General features: G+C 35.3%; 2 protein-coding genes across 2 annotated transcripts; one reads left to right on the forward strand and one right to left on the reverse strand.

The window, feature by feature from the left end:
* Positions 1 to 1,740: 1,740 nt before the first annotated feature.
* LOC132558627 (kelch-like protein 28) lies at positions 1,741 to 8,512 on the forward strand. Its single transcript, XM_060223227.1, has 3 exons — positions 1,741 to 1,787; positions 4,630 to 6,342; positions 6,471 to 8,512. The coding sequence occupies exons 2-3, from the start codon at positions 4,644 to 4,646 to the stop codon at positions 6,710 to 6,712; spliced, it is 1,941 nt and encodes a 646-aa protein (XP_060079210.1). The 5' UTR covers positions 1,741 to 1,787; positions 4,630 to 4,643; the 3' UTR covers positions 6,713 to 8,512.
* Positions 8,513 to 10,428: 1,916 nt separating this feature from the next.
* Positions 10,429 to 20,640, reverse strand: LOC132558600 (protein YIPF4-like). The gene is made up of 6 exons (XM_060223191.1): positions 20,472 to 20,640; positions 18,090 to 18,261; positions 17,028 to 17,199; positions 14,979 to 15,056; positions 14,492 to 14,605; positions 10,429 to 12,252 (listed from the first exon to the last, which is right to left on the reverse strand). The coding sequence occupies exons 1-6, from the start codon at positions 20,638 to 20,640 to the stop codon at positions 12,115 to 12,117; spliced, it is 843 nt and encodes a 280-aa protein (XP_060079174.1). The 3' UTR covers positions 10,429 to 12,114.
* Between the last annotated feature and the right edge of the window lie 1,678 nt (positions 20,641 to 22,318).

Here is a 22,318-nt window from a genome sequence, read left to right on the forward strand (position 1 = left end):
AATGGGCCAGTCACAAATTATAAAAATTATTACCAATTTTCATGTGGGAATTCCTCCTTTTCTCACATTAAAATGTTAAAGCTGATTATCAAAACAAAAAAATAAATAAGTTGGTCCAATAGTGGTCATTTTGAGTGTTTACAACTCTGAAGATTGATCTTGATATTTGTTGGAAAGTGGTTTAAATGTTTAGCTCCAATTCCTTAAAGTTTCATTTGTAAATAATGTTGGCACCTGTAAATACATGTAGAAGTGATTAGGTGCAAAGAAGAGAAAATATCCAACTTATATAGTTATTGGTAGGGAGAGTGTTATACTGGAATCAGGTTGCCCATCTATGTCGGAATCTTGTCCAGACAATTCCTCCTGCAGGTTTCCCCCCCCCCCCCAAACTTTGTATAACTACATACCCTGGTATGCAGTCATCATATACTGAAGTTGTAAGCTTGTCCTTACTTTAGGACTTGACTTTAATATTGCAGTTTTGTCCCTTTTACAATGATTTTTTAAAGACAGACTTGTCTGGACAACACTTAAGTTTTTTTTTTTTTAAATGTCCTGACACTCTTCAGACACTATCAAACACAAGCTTTGGAACTTCAGATATTTTTTATCAAACTTCCTAAATTCAGTTTTGCCCCTGTTTTTAGGAACTGTGAAGAATGAATCTTGTCAAAACTCCTACTACAGTTTTTGTTCAAATCTTGTGACACATCACTGATGTGGTCATCAAACACAAATGTGCACCTGACAAAGTTTTATAAGTCTACTGGTATCTATTTTTATTGCAACACTGAATCTTGTCTGGATAACTCCACCTACAATATTTATCTGAATTTTGTGTAACATCAATTTAACAAAAGTCCAATGTAGCAGCCATTTTGTAACATGGTTGCGCAGTCATGGTTTCCTTGAGCAATGCCTCTCTTCAACTTCTTATGTTCCACAGTTTGGATTCAGCTGAAATTTGTCTGAAATTATCCAGAGATCATTCTGACCAAGTTTTGTAATATTTTGGGTCAGTCAGACATCCAATGTGACCATCATGGCATGTCTGCACATTTGAAACCTCTCAATTTCCACCAATGCCACTAAGCAAATTGATAGGGATGTTAAGGAAAGAAAGCTGAGAGAGTTGTTATTTTTCAGCTTTGTCAAAAGTTCAACATGGCAATCATGAACACCCATCTTGAAATACAAAGCTTCAACTTCTTCGCAAGTTCCAATAAAGCCATTGCACGGAAATTTGATGGAATCTGATTTTGAGAAACTGAAACGAAGAGTGTTTCAAGTTTGCCTTATCTGCTGAAATATTCAAACTGTTTTAATTATTCAATAACTATTTCCACTACTACTACTGCCGTCATTGTATCATAATGACAATGAAAGATTGTTATCTTGATGTCTAGAGAAACACCAGATTTAACTTTATACAATGTAGATGTGGATTCCCATTGATCCCCAGTGGTACCTTTTGATCATGGGACTGATCAAAACATAACATGGCTGACAGGTTACCATCTTGGATTTTGACTGTTAGATATTAATTACACAATACTTAAATTGTTTGAAGGGAGAAAATAACTCTTCCAAAAGAGTCACGAAATCGAACTACAAGAAGCCCACTCTAGGATGCACTATGTCATAAAGTACGGGATAAAACACCTTAATTTTTTTCACATCCGGCCACGGAAGATTAAGAGTTATCGTCCTTGCGTATGTTGACATTTTCTGATATTCTCGTAAACAAGAAGGAGTCCATTCAAGTTTCTACGCTCTGGAGCGATGTAAGCATTGTTTAGCATTGAACTATTTGTATTGTTTCGTATTTGATTTTATAGCCTAGCGGATCATATGTGAATATGTCCAACACATTGCACCAGTCGTGGTGACAACGGATTCCTTGTAAACAATTGCAAGTCCTCATTTCACGTTCACAGGTACTTGTGGACTGAGTTTCAGTTTTTAAAAGGTTGTTGTGTGTTGGTTTTTTTTATCTTAAGTTCTAATGAAATTGAGTACAGAAGTACCTGTATTCACGTTAGAGTCACAATATACACGTATAAAGGCATGGTAATGCAACTCTGTTGCAAGAGCTTTTGCGAAAAAAATATATCCAGGATGAGTAGGCATAATTACAAATGGGTCAACATCAGCGGTACAAAAAAACTTTAATATGACGTTCTGTATGTGGAATATAGATATTTCATTACTAAATAACAGGAATCATACATAGAAAATCACACGCGATGGGGGGAGGGAGGGGGTTGCTGATAATTACATTTTGAATGATTGGATGGTCAGATGTATGTATTCTGACCTTATTCTGATCTTACGTTAACAAATTCAGCCCCTTTGATAAAAAAAAATGTAGTTTAGCGTTATGTAACGAGATCATATCTCAAACTAATCCAGGTAGTTTCAGTAAACTGGTAATTTACATCTCAAATTAATCCAGGTAGTTTCAGTAAGTCGGTAATTTACATCTCAAATTAATCCAGGTAGTTTCAGTAAGTCGGTAATTTACATCTCAAATTAATACAGGTAGTTTCATTAAGTCGGTAATTTACATCTCAAATTAATCCAGGTAGTTTCAATAAGTCGGTAATTAACATCTCAAATGAATCTAGGTAGTTTCAGTAAACCGGTAATTTACATCTCAAATTAATACAGGTAGTTTCATTAAGTCGGTAATTTACATCTCAAATTAATCTAGGTAGTTTCAATAAGTCGGTAATTAACATCTCAAATGAATCCAGGTAGTTTCAGTAAACCGGTAATTTACATCTCAAATTAATCCAGGTAGTTTCAGTAAGTCGGTAATTTACATCTCAAATTAATCCAGGTAGTTTCAGTAAGTCGGTAATTTACATCTCAAATTAATCCAGGTAGTTTCAGTAAGTCGGTAATTTGCATCTCAAATTAATCCAGGTAGTTCCAGTAAGTGAGGCCTCATCCTGATGAAGCCTTGCATATAAGCATGAAACTGGTTGGGCAATAAATAGCCCACTTACTTTTGACACTTGGGTATGTTGCAAGTGAAATTACTTGAATTAATTTTCATATTTTATTTTATTGCCTTGCATGCCTTTCAGTATCCATACCCAATGTGTAGCACCCCACTGATTAACAAATACTCTCTGAACTGACATAGACTCTTTCTCTTTAGATTACATCTTAATGTAGTACTAAAACACGGTATTGAGTATAACCACATTACAGCTTGTAAATTTATAGTGTTTCCAACCACCAGTTCAACCAACCAACAGTGCAACTATCAGTACTTTAAGGTCATATATATATTTCTCCTGTTAATATACAGCGCAACGAAATACTCAGAACGACTCATAACTTATGCAGAACTACCAAAAACTCATATATATATATCCAAATACATACTTCAAAAATCTGCAATATTTATGCTGTGTTTATGTCGTTTTTATATGTAAATATGTGAATTAAGCAGAAATCTTGTGAAAATAAATGTGAAATTGATATGTATTAATCAATATATTTATTTGATTTTTATGTATTTTTTAATTTCAGCGATACATATATTGATACTTACCTTTGTTGTTATATTAACGACTTCTTACAAATTGTTCATATAGAGTTGAGTCATATTGTAATTGATGGACATAATTTATCATATTAATTAACATATCCTCGTTAATTGTGTCCCTAACAATGTTGATCTATTGAAATCAAGGCAGATATGCTAGTTTTTGTTCCTTCTGTGCCCTGATGTATTGGAGATAAGCATTACACACCCAAGGCTGACATGAGAACAACGTAAACTAAACACAAATGTTATAAATTTTAGTGTCATCTGTCATCTTTAAATATATTGTAAGCATTTTGGCAGTTTTTGGTAAGTTTTGGGTATTTCGTCGCACACATTTTATACAGTATAACATTAGCATTGTTAGAATTATTCTAATATTCTAAATGATCTTGCTGTTATATCTTCTATCATTTATCAAACATCTGCCATTTAAATGTCCTTACATGAAAATTAATGACAACATCTTTATCAGACAAGTACATGGGTTATAGATCTCACATCTCAGTTTTATCTGCTGATGTAGATATGATATGCTTTACTCTAGCAACCTGTATGTATACATATCTTTAAGGGCTATAAGTTGCCTCTTTAGACATCAGGTGTTTATTTATCATATTATGAGGATGTCTTAATAGAATGATGACGTCCATACTTGGTAGGTACATGGTGTTTTGTAAAAAGTCATTACCCATACATGTATATTGATTTTACTTTTAGACTACAACTAATATTGCCAATATAATATATTATGAATTGTATAAATCTAAGATGTGAGGAATAACACTATGCTGTATGATATAAAAGGTAAAATTTTCTTTAAAAAGCCCCAGCATAAAATGAATACCTGTCTATAAAGGCTACTGTAATACATTCATAGTACAAAATACATTTAGGAACTCTATAATAATTGTTGTTTGCCTATTGTGGCCACTTTTCTCTGCTTCATTCAGTTGTCTTTCTAAACAGGTTCAACAGCAATATGTATCGCATGCCTATAGATGTCAGAAGATATTATATTCCATATCTTATCCTAATGTCTATTTTTTATTGTTTCCATTTTGTAGGTTAGACATGCCTAATGTCTGGATGTGACAACTTCGGACCAGGCAGTCCAGACTCCTGGCTGTCTGAGCGCGACAGTGTGGATTACAATGTCTTCTACAATAGCATGGACTCCATGGTGTTCCATAATGATGTGCATAGTTCACAGTTCCTGAAGGAAATGAAGGTGCTTTATGATGACGGCCTGTTGACAGATGTGACCCTGAGTGTGGATGGACACAAACTGCCTGCTCATCGTGTGGTACTGGCAGCTGCAAGCCCCTACTTCAAAGCCATGTTTACACTGGATCTGAATGAGAGTAGGCAAGATGTAGTGGAGCTGTTTGAGGTGGACTTTGAATCAGTGAGCCAGGTTGTGACTTACGCTTACACAGGGACTCTGGAAATTTGTCAAGAGAATGTTCAGAATTTGCTGGCAGCAGCTTCATTATTTCAGATCATTCCAGTTCAAAAGGCCTGTGCAAGATTTTTGGAAACCCAGCTTGACAATAATAATTGTGTTGGCATATACTGCTTTGCCCAGGCTCATAGCTGTCTTTCACTGCAAGTTAAAGCAAGGGAACATATCGAAAAAAACTTTATGGATGTTTACCAGTGTGAGGAATTCTTACGACTTCCTGTGGATAAAGTTAAGGAAATTGTTGGCAGTGATGAACTAAACGTTGACAAAGAGGACATTGTCTTTGAAGCTGTATTAGCTTGGGTTGGAGCACAGGATGGGCGAACTGGTTTTCTTGGACAGTTGATGACACAGGTTCGATTTGGTCTCATTTCTTTACGATTCATGCAAGAAAGGGTGATGAAAAGCAATTCAATGCTTAGTGACCAGAGTTGTGTATCTCTTCTACAAGATCTGAAGGAGTTTGAAAGTAATCCTCATTCCTATCAGGGACAGAGCACCTTTAGCTTGTCTTTGCGTTCTGGTATGATTAAACCTGAGCACTGTATGTTACTACTGGGAGGAACAGAGAACCGTCGACCTTACATTAATTGTTACAACCCTTTAACAAGAGAGGCCTTTTTTATGAATGATTTCCCTGTTTCTCGAAGATATGGTGATTTTGATGTGGAAAGTCTGGCTGGTGTTGTTACTGACAAAAACACCTTGTTTGCTGGAGGTGGAAACTATATTTATCATTCTGACAGTGGTGAGCACTTTGACTCCGATGATTCCTTAGATGAATTTGAAGAAAGGGTTGTAAGTAAAGATTTCTATCGCTATGACAACGATCACAACAAGTGGATGGCCTTGTCTCCAATGTTATTTCCCAAATCAAACTTTTCTCTGGCTTCTTTAGGTGGAAAAATATATTGTTTTGGGGGTCTGACAGAGAATCAGCATCCTACTGAAATCATTGAGGTGTATGACATTGACAAGAATCGATGGAGTTATCAAGGCATGCTCCCTACCTCACTGGTAGATCTGGCCTGTGTTGTTCATGAGGAGCACATATTCCTACTAGGGGGACGTACAGGTGTTGGTGCACATAACTTAGTTGTCATGTACCACCCTGTCAAAGGCCAGTGGATCACAAGGGCTGGAATGCTCACTCCCAGGTTTAATTTCGGTGCATGCATTGTTGATGATGAGATCTATATTGCTGGCGGTCAGATCTATTCCCAAAGTTCTCACACTATTAACAGACAAGCTCTCAAGTCTGTTGAGATATTTAGTGTGGCAAACAATCAGTGGCGTCCAGGCCCAGAACTTCCTGCACACACACACACACACACACACACACACACACACACACACACACACACACACACACACACACACACACACACACACACACACACACACACACACACACACACACACACACACACAAAAAAAAAAAAAAGGCAATATACAATGTGGGGCTTGCTGTTGTAAATATGGCATTGTATGCATGTGGTATGACAGAAAGTGCACGGCTTACACACCCAACATATCGCAACATTGTGTGTCGGCTCGACTTTAGCCGTGGTCAGTGGGACATTATAGAACAAACCCTTTGTGATACCAGGAACTACAATTGTATTGCAGCCAAGCTCCATACTAGGAAGCTGTCACAGGTGTTCCGTCCTGAGGTAGATACATAGCCAGGTTTTAATCATCAATTACATTAGTTTGATACTAAACCTGTAGGTTACTCCCAGGATTCTGGTGAAATTCTTTGGGTGGCAAAGAAAAAATATACCACAACAAACATCTGTAGTAACAGAAGGCTGATATAACAAGCAAAGCTCAAAATTGAATTTTGTCTTTAAGTTTTATTTTATATGGAAATTTATATGGAAATAAATAAAATGCAAATTGTATGGACATCCTCTTTCTATGTACCAAATTCAAAACATTTCATAACATATTAAAATTGATTCATAAACTTCTTTTTTGTTTTGTGGTGAAAAACTTTTAAGTACTAAATAGCATCAGCCAATCAGCTCTGCAAAATAGTTAAGTTTTGACCCCACCATTTCTTTTTGAGTTAAAACTGATCGAATAAATGAAATGTTATGATCATAAATCATGACTATTCAAGAAATTTCCAGATAATTTCTGTAACCATGTAGTACCATTGTGATTGTGTAGACATGTGGTAATCACTACATATTAAAGATGTAAGAGATATTGTAACAGTGGTCATCATTTGATAGCAATGAAACCCATAACCTCTGGCTTATGCTCCACTGATGAAGAAACGATCTCTCTAGCTTAGAAGTATATTATGGCTAATATTTACAAGGGTTGTTCCTTTGATACAGGGTCCTGAATACTTCACTATTCCTGTGTAGATTGGACCAGAACTTAATTGTCCTCCACACTCATCAAATAACTGACAGTACTGAATTACCTTTATATGATAAAGGTTTGTATGTAGCAGAATTTGGTTATGGTAAATCCTGTTATATTAAGATCTACACGTTTGTGTCTCCTCTAATCAGCCCGAGTCATAAGGGACCATAATCTGAGATATGAATGCAGTGTCTCTATTGATACATTTTTGTAGGATGAAATATACTTTGTATACTGTACAACAGTTGTGTAACATTCACTTAAATTTCAATTTATGGCTGCTCTTTGCTGTAAATAAAAACAGTGCTATAAGATACTTTATTTATCATACTTCTGCACATACAGAGATCATATCCTTGAGAGATATTTTTGTTGTCATATACATGAGGAATATGAATTTCACTTTTATATATCATACAGGGTAAAGATGAGGACTAGAGACAATACTTGAAAACAATACAGTTTTGAAACTATGCCTATCATATGAGATATTTTGTTTTTCTGTATACAAATGTATGAAATATTTTTGAGTGAACATAGATCTGGAAATGTTAAAGATATGGATTTTCCTACATAGACCTAACTAACTACCCAAACTGAAATTTAGGACTTTAGATAATTGATCACAGAAGTGTTTATTATTTTTTTTGTATAAACTGTCAGTGAAGTTTAGAATGATGAAGGAAAAAAAGCAATGAATATGGCCAGACAAGTTTGTGAAATGCCTGATTCACTGTTGAATAGAAAGCAGGAGATAGCTGGAAATCTTTTATCATGAAGTTAGATTGTATATATTTAAGAATTTAAGACATATTGAACACCAAAGCATGTTGAGTATGAAAGTTGTCTGTTGTCACTAATATTTGTTTTTAATTTATGGTTAATCAACTTTTATGTATTTGTATATTTGTACCTACTTACAATATGAGTGATGTTTTTTTACAATCCTTTGTATCACCCAGAGGCATGTAAACTAATGTTGTATAAAGTTTTATATGTAAAATTGACATGATTATGTAACAACCAAGGGATAAGATGTATTTTTTTATCAAAAATATATATTGTGTATACTCAAAGCACTCTTGTTTTTTAAAAATATATAATGTAGAGTTATTGAATAGGTTCTCTTTTCAAAAAAAAGAACAATTATCAATGCCATATTATGTTTTGTCCTTGGCTCTAAATATTTGTTACTGTATGTAAAACACATTCCACAAACATGTCTCATATATGAAAAAATAAAACATTTTGATTTACATACATTTGTTTCTTGTCAATCTTTTAAGAACTATGTTGATTTATAAATTGTTAATCATCTGTCAGTATTTACATTTCTTATGTCGGTATAGATGTTCATCCTTTTGCAAGTATTGATGTTATTCTTGAGCTCCTGGCTAAAATCATTCTTGAGCTCCCTGCTACTGCTGAACTTATTCTCGAGCTCCCTGCCTGTAGTGATGTTGTTCCTGAGGTCCCTACCTGTATTGATGTTATTCTCAAGCTCCCTACCAGTAATGAAGTTTTTCTTTAGCTCCCGACTGATGTCATTCTTGAGCTCCCTGCCAGTGCTGAACTTGTTCTCAAGCTCCCTGCCTGCAGTGATGTTATTCTTGAACTCCTTACGGTATTGATGCTACTGCTGAGCTCCCTACCAGTATTGCTGTTGTCAAGTTCCCTGCCTGTGATATTGTTCTTGAGCCCCCTACCAGTATTGATGTCATTCACTCTCTCAGAATATATATTCTTCTCTCAGCCAGAACTTATTATTCTTTCTGTCAGTATTTATAAGCTCCAAATTGTGCAACATGTTTGAGAGAGGACAGCTAATGCTTTGATCTGTCCTCTTTCAATCCTACTGTGAAACATGGAAATCTTACACAGATGAAAAGTGTGGATATACATGTCAAGGATAAAAAAGTAATGGATGACATTTCAATCATGTTTTGATTATTCTCTCTAATGTAGATGTATTTGTTCTATTCAAAATGTTTCCCCTTTATCCTATCTACTCTAGCTAGATAGCTACTGGGTGCTTCCCAACACACAAACAAGGTAAAGGAGGTGAGAGGGACTATAGCTTCTGTCCCAATGTTAATCTGTCACTGTATCTGTGAGTCTGTCAGCCCTTGAGCTGCTTCATTCCTTCAAAATTCTCATCAAACTTCACACACTTATTTAGCACAAAAAACATCTTGTAAAAGCTCAAGTTTCAAGGTTGTAGGGTCAAGGTCTCTGTTACTATTTTTACAAGATTTTTGTCAGCACTCTAGCGGCTTCATTCCTTATAGGATTTTGACTAGAGATCAAGGTCACTTGTAATTAAGCAAATCATTGGCAGCACTCTAATGGCTACATTCCTTGTGGTATTTTCATAAAATTTGGGTTTCAGATTTGTTGAGTCAAGGTTACTTGTCATCACTAGAAAATCATTTACTTCTTCTGGGATTGTCACCAAACATCTCGCACTTTTAAAAGTACTAAAATACTCAAACAAGTCTGAGTTTCATCAAACGTCTATCTTTACAAATAATTACAGTGTAATAGCTTGTAAGGGGTTGGTAAGGGACAACTGTACTGTTTTAGCAATACACAGTATGATTGTCCTATCTAAACAGCTATAGGGTATTTTACTTTTATTCTAGCTACAAAACAACAGGATACTTTTCAAATATGGAAGTTTCCAACCTCCACAAGCAAGGGCTGTCAGAGACACCTATGTTCCTCAAATGGAATCAAATTTAAGAAGTGAAAATAACATGGGTATTAACTCATAAATTACCCTGGTATGTAGAAAAGAGTGATGGTTCTTGTACACTACACTTCTCCTTGTTGAGATATATCTATGATATATATATAGTTTATGTTGATACTGACATCTCACATAGTTTTTATGTAATGCTCCAGACAAATTCAGATGGACAAAGCAGTGACTATGTGCTCTCCCTTCGGTAACTCTATTACAAATTTACATCTAATGCTCATACAGTAAAAACAAGACAAAAGTATTGATGTCTGTCCCAAACTTTATACATGTACCATGTAATATTAATAGTATTGTACAAAAATAATGTCATACATAATTATGTACACATTTATTTTCATTATAATAACTGACAAAAACAATATTTGATGGCAACAAATTGTATTCATATATATGTAATACATACATTCATAATATGTACTATTTGTCCATCAGTAACTAGATGTAATACATCATTCGCATATCAATGTATGATAAATGATACATAATTATTTTCTTAAAAAAAGTTCTTGTGTACAGGTATCATATAACATCTTATACTATGTACATCATATATGTCATATAAATAACATGCCAAATTCATTTCATAGTTATTTGCAATACTAATGTATGTAATTATTTAACCACTAATCTGCGAGTCTGGAAAGACAAGAATAGCAACATCCAAGATGGCAGCTAATGAAGAAGTGGAAGGATAAGAATGGTAACATTACATATATGTAATAGCAAAAGTTAATGACAGTATTTAAGTGATACGATCTTGTTTTTGAACTAATTAGAATAATTAAAACATTGTTTTTCATGTTTTAGTGATTTCCATAACTTAAGATGTTGTATTTTTGAATCAGTGCACCATTATTGATATTGTGTAAATATAAGGAGCCCATAGCCAACTAACACCTGTCAGTAGAACCATTAATACACCAGAATTATTCACCCTTTTTCTGACACCAAGCCTGGGAATAAGAAGCTTTACATGTGGTTGTTTCGTACAAAATTATTTTAAAACTACAATATGTTTGAAATTTTATAGCACACTGCCCCTGCAAGAACTGTTTTATTTATTTGACACAGGGACAATCTAGAACCAAATTTCAATTTCTAGATTAATTTACACACAGTTTGATTATTTTAAAAGCTACCTATCATTAAATACAAACGAATCTTTATACAGAAAGGCTCTTATTCTCTACACACATCATTCACACAGTCAAACTTTAAACTACATGCACTTATATATTTGTAAGCACATCATGCAGTCGTGAATCTAAACAGTACCTATACATACAATGTAATTTAATGTAATATGCACATCATTTATGTTTTTCTACTAAGTACGCTTGCAAACTTGATATCACAGATATTTGCAGAACTCACCACCTCCCATAAATTCAGTTATTCTGACCAGTATATTGGAACAAGAAACATTATGTTTATCTGTTAAGCAGTTGATCTGTTTAGCATTTGGAACAAGACCAAATATGTTGAATTAGTGACAAGTTTAAATCTGGTGATCTAGTTAATCCTTCAGGAGGTGTTTGGGGAAAGTTTTTCTACACCAAAATTACTTTCATGATGTAGTACATGAACTTAGCCCTCAACATTTCCTTCTTGCATGGTTTTTTCTACATCATTAGGATCATCCCATGATATCAGGTAAAAATATTAGGTACATGTAACAATTTTAGAGTAACACACAGTGTGACGCGTTTGGTCAAATACATACAATGTAACCAGATAATATCAACATATTATAACTTATCACCATCATATCATTCTGACATGAGATTTTGATAGTCGTTAATAGTTTTATCACACATCTTATGGTGACCTTGGACCTGCCTCAGTGTCACACTAATTTTATGCCGGGAATCATGTTCTCCATATTTTTAGTTCCTATTTGTTTCAAACAAGGAGGAAACAACAACTCTGATCCTGATGAAAGGTTCAGGCTCCAGTGTAGAGTGACAGGAAGTAGATGTAGAGGAGGAATACAGGGTACAGAAGTAGAGGTCGTTTGTGTTGGAGTTCCTGGACACATAATAATGTACCTGCACTATATGCTGCCCAAACCACACCACACAGCTGTAACAAAAAAAACAGATATAATGAAATAGTGATGAATTATTATATAGGCTACCTACAACATACAACACAAAAGGTGTAACACACACAAAATAATTTCATTATGTAGAGTAAGGTGACGGTGCATCAATATGCCCATACTAATCATGTAACTGACAAATAGCAATGCACTGCAACACAACTGTATGCCTTTTCAAACCCACAGCTTTTTCGTGATATTAATGCATAGTAAACACATTGCACAGCTTTCTTATTGACACTGACACATAGTGACATGTCAGCACTGTATGTCCTCCACACTTCACAGCTTTCTTACTGACACACAGTAACATATCAGCACTGTGTGTCCTCCACACCTCACAGCATTCTTACTGACATACAGTAACATGTCAGCGCTGTGTGTCCTCCACACCTCACAGCTTTCTTACTGACACACAGTAACATGTCAGCACTGTGTGTCCTCCAAACCTCACAGCATTCTTACTGACATACAGTAACATGTCAGCGCTGTGTGTCCTCCACACCTCACAGCTTTCTTACTGACACACAGTAACATGTCAGCACTGTGTGTCCTCCAAACCTCACATCTTTCTTACTGACATACAGTAACATGTCAGCGCTGTGTGTCCTCCAAACCTCACAGCATTCTTACTGACATACAGTAACATGTCAGCGCTGTGTGTCCTCCACACCTCACAGCTTTCTTACTGACACACAGTAACATGTCAGCACTGTGTGTCCTCCAAACCTCACAGCTTTCTTACTGACATACAGTAACATGTCAGCGCTGTGTGTCCTCCACACATTACAGCTTTCTTACTGACATACAGTGACATGCCAGCACTATATGTCCTCCACACATCACAGCTTTCTTACTGACACACAGTCACATGTCAGTACTGTATGTCCTCCACACCTCACAGCATTCTTACTGACACAGTAACATGTCAGCGCTGTGTGTCCTCCACACCTCACAGCTTTCTTACTGACTTACAGTAATATGTCAGCACTGTGTGTCCTCCACACATCACAGCTTTCTTACTGACTTACAGTAACATGTCAGCACTGTGTGTCCTCCACACCTCACAGTTTTCTTACTGACACACAGTAACATGTCAGCGCTGTGTGTCCTCCACACCATACAGTTATCTTACTGACATACAGTCACATGTCAGTGCTGTGTGTCCTCCACACCATACAGTTATCTTACTGACACACAGAAACATGTCAGCACTGTGTGTCCTCCACACCTCACAGCTTTCTTACTGACTTACAGTAATATGTCAGCACTGTGTGTCCTCCACAACATACAGTTATCTTACTGACACACAGAAGCATGTCAGCACTGTGTGTCCTCCACACCATACAGTTATCTTACTGACACACAGAAACATGTCAGCACTGTGTGTCCTCCACACCATACAGTTATCTTACTGACACACAGTCACATGTCAGTGCTTTGTGTCCTCCTCACCTCACAGCTTTCTTACTGACATACAGTAACATGCCTGCACTGTACGTCCTCAACACATCACAGCTTTCTTACTAACATACAGTAACATGTCAGCACTGTGTGTCCTCCACACCTCACAGCTTTCTTACTAACATACAATAACATGTCAGCGTTGTGTGTCCTCCACACCGCACATCTTTCTTACTGACACACAGTGACATGTCAGCGCTGTGTGTCCTCCACACCTCACAGCATTCTTACTAACATACAATAACATGTCAGCGTTGTGTGTCCTCCACACCATACAGATGGCTTACTTATAGAGACACACAGTAACATGCAACACTGTGTGGCCTTTGCTGACACCACACAGCTGTAAAAGACTAACACACATTAATATGTTGGAACCAATTTTGTTAGTAACTTTCTGAAGACAAATATGGTATTATTTTCTACAGTTCAGTCGAAGTGTTCCTTTGGATCTTGTTTCACACAGAAACTTTTGCACCGATATAATACAAGCATTAACTACGGCACATAACAGAATTACCAGTCATGTAAGTACACAAAGGGGAAACAGGTTTAACGTTATGTATAGACAAATTATCTCATATTATACACCTCAGTGTACACACAATTCACTCGTCCATTGTCTGATGAAGGTGACAGAATGTGGATATCGAAATATTACAAATATATTATACCAACCAAATTTAATCAAATATTTCATGATATGTAAGAAAATATCTATCAAAATATTTTTGTTCATCCTACATTAACACATACCTTTATTAGCAAGCCGAGATAGTGCAGAGATCTAAACAGGGGAAGGACAGAAGCTGTGATAACCAATGGAAGGACGGAGTAGCCAATCACACCCAGACACTGTGAGTAGCTTACCTGTAAACACACAATACTGTTCAGTAAAACATAGGTTCCAAATTTTTCTGACATTACCTTTTGGTTTAAAAAAGGTTGAGTTAACATTGGTGCCATTATTGAGTGGTTCTTTACTGGTAAAAGAATACTACAAAGTTATACAGAGTGTCCATTCCGATAATAGAAGCTATAAATCAGAAGCAGGGAGTTAACACAACATATACCAGCTGTTCTGTTTCCTACAATCAATTAAGTTTTTTACACATTTCAATTTATTCTTATCAATGTTTCATTAAGTGTTAAAAATTGACAGCCATAGCATCACATCATCAAAGCTAACAATTCACTGACAACCACCTCTTCAATTGTACCAGATCAGGATATAAGTACTTACTTCACCTCCAAGCATCCTGGCTAACAGAAATATAATGAGGGAGCCAAATATCCAAATGGTGATGATCCAAGATACCACCTACAGTAGTAACAGAGAATACCAGTTAATTACATAAACTACCAATAAAATACCACTTAATTACATAAACTACCAATGAAATACCAGTTAATTACATAAAATACTAGTCAATTTTATAAGTTACCAACTATCAATCAGTAATTCACATAAACAAATCACATAAACCATCCACAAAATACTGGTCATTTATATAAACTACCGATAAAACACTGGTCAGTTATATAAACAACCCGTTACCTATCACAAGTCACATAACTCACCCGATAATTACAGGTCATTTACATAAACCACCCAATAACATACCAGTCAATCACATAAACCACCCAATAATTACTGGTCATTTACATAAACCACCCAATAATTACTGGTCATTTACATAAACCACCCAATAACATACCAGTCAATCACATAAACCACCCAATAATTACTGGTCATTTACATAAACCACCCAATAATTACTGGTCATTTACATAAACCACCCAATAATTACCTGTCATTTACATAAACCACCCAATAATTACTGGTCATTTACATAAACCACCCAATAATTACCAGTCATTTACATTACATAAACCACCCAATAATTACCAGTCATTTACATAAACCATCCAATAATTACCAGTCATTTACATAAACCACCCAATTATTACCGGTCATTTACATAAACCACCCAATAATTACCAGTCATTTACATAACCACCCAATAATTACCGGTCATTTACATAAACCACCCAATAATTACCAGTCATTTACATAAACACCCAATAATTACCAGTCATTTACATAAACACCCAATAATTACCAGTCATTTACATAAACCACCCAATAATTACCAGTCATTTACATAAACCACCCAATAATTACTGGTCATTTACATAAACCACCCAATAATTACCAGTCATTTACATAAACCACCCAATAATTACCGGTCATTTACATCAACCACCCAATAATTACCAGTCATTTACATAAACCATCCAATAATTACCAGTCATTTACATAAACCACCCAATTATTACCGGTCATTTACATAAACCACCCAATAATTACCGGTCATTTACATAAACCACCCAATAATTACCAGTCATTTACATAAACCACCCAATAATTACCAGTCATTTACATAAACCACCCAATAATTACTAATTTACATCAACCACCCAATAATTACCAGTCATTTACATAAACACCCAATAATTACCAGTCATTAACATAAACCACCCAATAATTACAAGTCATTTACATAAACCACCCAATAATTACTGGTCATTTACATAAACCACCCAATAATTACCAGTCATTTACATAAACCACCCAATAATTACCAGTCATTTACATAAACCACCCAATAATTACCAGTCATTTACATAAACCACCCAATAATTACCAGTCATTTACATAAACCACCCAATAATTACCAGTCATTTACATAAACCACCCAATAATTACCAGTCATTTACATAAACCACTCAATAATTACCGGTCATTTACATAAACCACCCAATAATTACCGGTCATTTACATAAACCATCCAATAATTACCGGTCATTTACATAAACTATCAATAACATACCAGTCAGTGCATCAACCACCCATAAAATAATAATCTAATCAAATATATACATTTTATTACCTGTAAGGAGTACTTATTGCAGATATTTGTTTGTAACTTCAACCAAAAATGGATTAATATTTGTTTTGAATGATGTTCAATTTTGAACAAGAAATATCATTTTAACCTCAAAATTGTCATATTTCCTTCATGTAACCGTCATGCCTGTCAATTATTTTAAGCCTATCCCTATTTTGAATTCTAACCAAACAAGTTGTCCAAAATTTCTTTAGTTCTCACAGTAGGCCGAAAATTCCCTTTTTTCCACAACGAGTAGTACATGTATCCCACCAATTCTAGATTAACCCATATGCATTTTTCTTTAATTAGATGGTAAGCTGAAATGACTCAGACCTTACCCGGAATTGTCCATACAGTGATACTAGTGAGTACAGGAGGATGACCACCAGAGGTCCCCAAAAGTCTGGACTTTCTCTCACTACATGTCTGTTGAAGCCAAGCTGAGGCAGAGGAAACAGCACACAACGGAGTTTATAGTAAATGTCTTTCAGATCTATATCAAGTGCCTCTCTACAAAAAGGAAGAAAAAAGAAAACTGAAGACCTTTTGCATACAATACACACAACATAACAATCACACCTCTATTATTTTGTTTTTTTTACTCTTAACCTCATTACAACTGCCATTTCATTCATGTAACTGTTACATATATGTTTTATCTGTTTTTGCTTAAAACAAGCTGTGTCAGAGCAACACAAATGCCCATATTGGCAACCTCATGGAAAATTTGGAACTTGTTATTTGCTTTGCTAAGTAGAGACTCATGACTCCTGAAATACAACTGAAGTCCTGTGTGCAGACATTCCAGAGGCGGTCTCAAACAGATGTAGACTGTCTTGATAGAACCTCAGAGACCCCTAACATTATACTGTGTTCCAGTCTGTTCAAGAAACTTTAGCCCCACCCTTGACAACATGTCAAAAGGATAGGGCCTCAGATTCACCAGAGGTGGCTGGAAAAGGTTAATCCATTTGGTCATTGCTGAACACTGATAAATATCAGTGAAGGCAAACATTAAATATGCAAACCAACTAATCTGCTTGCAGAATTAAAGAATCTGAATTAAAATTGAATTTCTGCATGCAGATTTTATTCTTTTCTTCTTTGTTTCGTGCAATTCAAACTGGAGTTGGGTAAAGCTCTCCAATTACCCAATACTGGTCTTACAAAAAATGTCATGACTATTGCTGAAATATTAATATGAAAATTCCATTCCATTCCAAAAAGGTATTTATGGAACCAAAATTTAGATTTTCTGCACTAGTAAGCACAATTAACATTACAGAAATCCATACCCCAACATTTCTGTCTGGGTTGTGAGTCCACTGTATTCACAACATAAACAGACATACTTCCCAAATTTCATGGCAACATTAACTAATAATAGCTGTTCAACTTACAACAATGGTTGTTTATCTTCCTCATCCAAATCTTCCTCCTCCAACAGCCAGGAGAACCCTTTTTTATCTAGAAACTGAGATGCTGCACCTCGAGGCCTCACTCCATATGCAGCAGAATCTGATGGTGTCAATTCAGCAGCCATATCCATTGTGCCCTCAATTTTGTTACCCCCTACAATCAGTAACAACAGCAGTATTTTTTAAGCAGTAAATGGGTAAGTATTGAAATATCTTGTGCACATGTATTTCTATTTCAACAAAGAAGATGTGTTTTAATCACTCACCTGTCATTGATAAATATGTAATAAGAGGACTAATGAAAATGCCCTACCACTGCTAAGGTTCGAACTAGCCACCCTTCAGTCTCTAGACAGACACTCTACTGCCTGAATAAAGGGAAATTCCCATTAGTCTGTATTCTCAACTTTACAAATAAGTCTGTAACCTTTCAAGATAATGCTGAGTACTTGAAACATCTGACAGAAAATATAAGATATTCCCATACATTTTTCGATTTACATTTTAAAGATTTTTTTTCTAAACTTTGGGACCCTCAGAATAAGGATATTGGTCATCCATTAAATCCCAAACTGTACCCTCACCCTTCCCCAAGAATCCTCTGGCTCCAACACCAAGTTGTATCATTAAGAAAACTGTTGAACCTCTCATGATAAATTCATGTATGTGTCTTATTCCCAACCTATTGAATCCTTTCCACATTGTATCTATTCATTTAATTAACAGGTTTTACGTCTGCTATTATAGGCTTTCAGTGGAAAAGACTTCATGCATCTTTCCTTCCCATAATGACCCTAATATTAGACATTGGTCATACGCATTTAGGCAGAAAGATGCATGGTCATACCACACAAGCACCTGTGAACATCTCTAAAGAATGTCAAATTGTGTTCATGACGGGACTAGAGAAAATTTGGAGCAATGTTACTGAGCAGCTGCATGCCTTATGCTGTTATGGCTTCTGCTAGATTTCACTGGAACTGAAATGTATTAATAACCAGTATGAAAATCAATCATCCAATATATATATCCTGATTTTAAACAGGTCGTTGAGACTGTGGTCTTTCAGTGCCTATTACTACCAGTGCAAGAATTCACTTTTGGGAATGTGGGTAATTTATGAAACCTGTTAATAATCACAATAGTATAAATCCAGTATTTTTACAAACTTACTCCAAAAATGTTTGAGGTTCAAAACAGTGAAAAACTCATGTGACAATGCCGATGCAATCAGGCAGACTGATACTTCATACATCCTTGGCGAATTGGTTTCAGGCCCCTTATACATTGTATCTCCATATCAATACTATGTTAATGATTTGCAAACAAACAAATACACAAATGTATTGAAATGTGTTCATACTAAGAAATTTATTCAATAAAGTAATCAGAGAAATACCAGTATTTTTTTCTGAAAGATATCCACAAATACCACCTCAAATGACACATGTGTATCGGAAATGTGTCTACGCTATTGCTTCTGATGAAATCCCTGAATCACAGAGATGCTTGAGTTAGTCTATCAGTTACCCAGAAGTGCACAAATTTTACATAAAATCAACAGAATGAGAATGACATTTCACTGGAAAAAATTTAAATAAAATCATATTAAGCCATGTTTCTTACTTATTTTTTTCCTTACCACAAACTTTTCACGTGCCATACTACAACTCACTTGTAACTTTAAAGCAGAAAGCAGTCATTAAAAGTGATAATTTCAAAATCCTGATTTTCCAATATCATATGTGCATGTTTGGACTTCCGTGGCAAAGAAAAATGCAAGGAGGCATAGCCTATTATTCATAGTCGATTTTGATTACAAACAGACAACAAAATACTGATTTATGGGAACAGATTGATTAGCTATTTTATCATATCTAGGAGGATGTTTGACATGTAAAAATATGTATAAAGAAAAATACACAAATTTGCCACTGAAACGAATACTCATAATATTTGATGATAAATGGATTTAATCCCAGTTTTTGTCTCTCTTCTGAAGCGTCACATGTTACAGTGACCAAAATCACTCGGGTTGTAGGTTACGTAGGTCAACATTTCACGTAATAATGTGCAACAACATGGCAACACCGATATATCTAGCGGACAGAAACCGATGTCTAAACGAAACGTCTAAGGGTACAAATACACACCATCTGAAACCTTATACAAATTGGGGCATGCATATATTTATATATCGATGCCCAAATGTTTTATAAACTTCATAAGATACAAATACTGGATTTCTAGTGTTGTGGTTATTAACTAATGTTATACGTTACTCAAAATCCTGTGAATGTCAACTGACTGCAAGCCGAAACTGCGAAAGAGAGTGAGAGAGAAAAGTCAGTGTCATAGGTTTACCAAAATTTGGTGATTGTTGTACAAATTGAAACTCGTCGCTTGATGGATTATAAACTGCAGGTTCGTTTGATTTATAATCACTAGATCCAAGTGGCTGCGACTTGAAGTCATCCATGGTTAAAGAATAATCATTTGATGATGTGGATCTCGATGTGTCCATGGACGCCATTTTAGCTAGCATTCAATTGAGAGAGACACTTTCGTATAAAGTGAGGGGAGGAGGCACCAGATATGCATATTATATGTTCCTCTTAAAATTCTATTTAATTATGAATTTATATAATTTAGACATCTTCATGTGAAAATTTCATTTTTTTCTCTGATTCGAAGATTTACCTTTTTTGGAAAAATATCTGTTAGATGACGTCTTCATTTATGGGGTTGAAGCGAAATTATCCTTCAAAAGGCAGAGGCCGGTGCATGCAAACGCGTTGGCCTTACCCGGCGGGTATACAGCAGTCTTACCTGATAACTTTACTAAAACCTGACCAATTGAGGAAATAGAGATTGAAGAAATGTTGATGAAAACAAGCATCCATGAACCACAGTGGGTCAGGCACCCTTCAAATCTCAACCCACAAGCAGTAGGCGGAACCATACACAACATCTTCAGATTAAGGTACGTTGACTGGCCACTCCAAGAGAAGAGGCGGATTTACCACTGCACCAGCCCCAGACTCTTTTCTGATCATCTTGGTGAAAAACAAGAGAATAGGAAACTCCATTCCCTTGTCACTGTTTTTGGAAAATAAACGTGTTATAACTAACATGTCTGTAATGTATTTGTTCTTATAATATTGATCGATATGTGACATTTCGTGATGTTTATGGTAAAATCTATAATTTCAGTATTGAAAACTTGTTATTGATATGGTATTCAATCTATTGTCCGATACGATAAAACAAACACAAGTGTATGTTTATTACATAACACGTGTTAAAGTGTACCACAAAAATGTATTTAAGTGTATCACACTATAACATGTATTTAAGTGTATCACAAAACATATTTAAGTGTATCACAAAACATATATTTAAGTGTACCATACAACATCTCTTTAATTGTACCATATAACATGTTTAAGTGTACCACAAAACATGTATTTAAGTGTACCACATAACATGTATTTAAGTGTATCACAAAACATGTATTTAAGTGTACCACAAAACATGTATTTAAGTGTACCACAAGACATGTATTTAAGTGTACTACATAAGATATATTTCAGTGCATCACTTAACATGTTAATTCATATGCTTCAACTGCAGTCTGTTTTAACGACTCTCCGGACGAAATGGTCTTTTTCCAAATTGCTTATTTTCATGGGAAAATGACTGATAATGACAAGATCGGGTTTATATCTTGTGTGCATTCCCCGATTTATCAAACTTTGAGTTACCCAGAAAAAAGTAATAACAATCGAACGTTGTTCAAAATAGTATTTGCCTTCTCTGAGTAAACTTGTAAACTAATATATGTCCGTGTTCCGCTCCGTTAATAATGACCATCACTGCAAACAATCATCGTTTATCTATCAATATCATTAGTGATTAAATCAATACAAAGTCATATAGACAGAAAATGTACACTGCGTTTACAGAAACTACAGTACATGAACGGCATTCCATCCAGCACAACTGGCCAACAGTTAATCGGTATCACCAGACAAAAGGCTTGTGAAAATGCTGTTAAAACAACTATCGATATTGAAGAGGTCTGTGAAAAAGTGCCAATGATTTTCAGTATTGAAAAGGTCTGCGAATATAGTATCAAAATTAGCAATATTGAAAGGATCTGTTGAAATAGTATAAACAATTAACTTCAAAAACTAAAACCACTGGAGATA

The sequence above is a fragment of the Ylistrum balloti genome, unplaced genomic scaffold (assembly GCF_031769215.1).
Source record: "Ylistrum balloti isolate Yb309-2 unplaced genomic scaffold, AGI_CSIRO_Ybal_v1 Utg369660, whole genome shotgun sequence".
Taxonomy (NCBI): domain Eukaryota; kingdom Metazoa; phylum Mollusca; class Bivalvia; order Pectinida; family Pectinidae; genus Ylistrum; species Ylistrum balloti.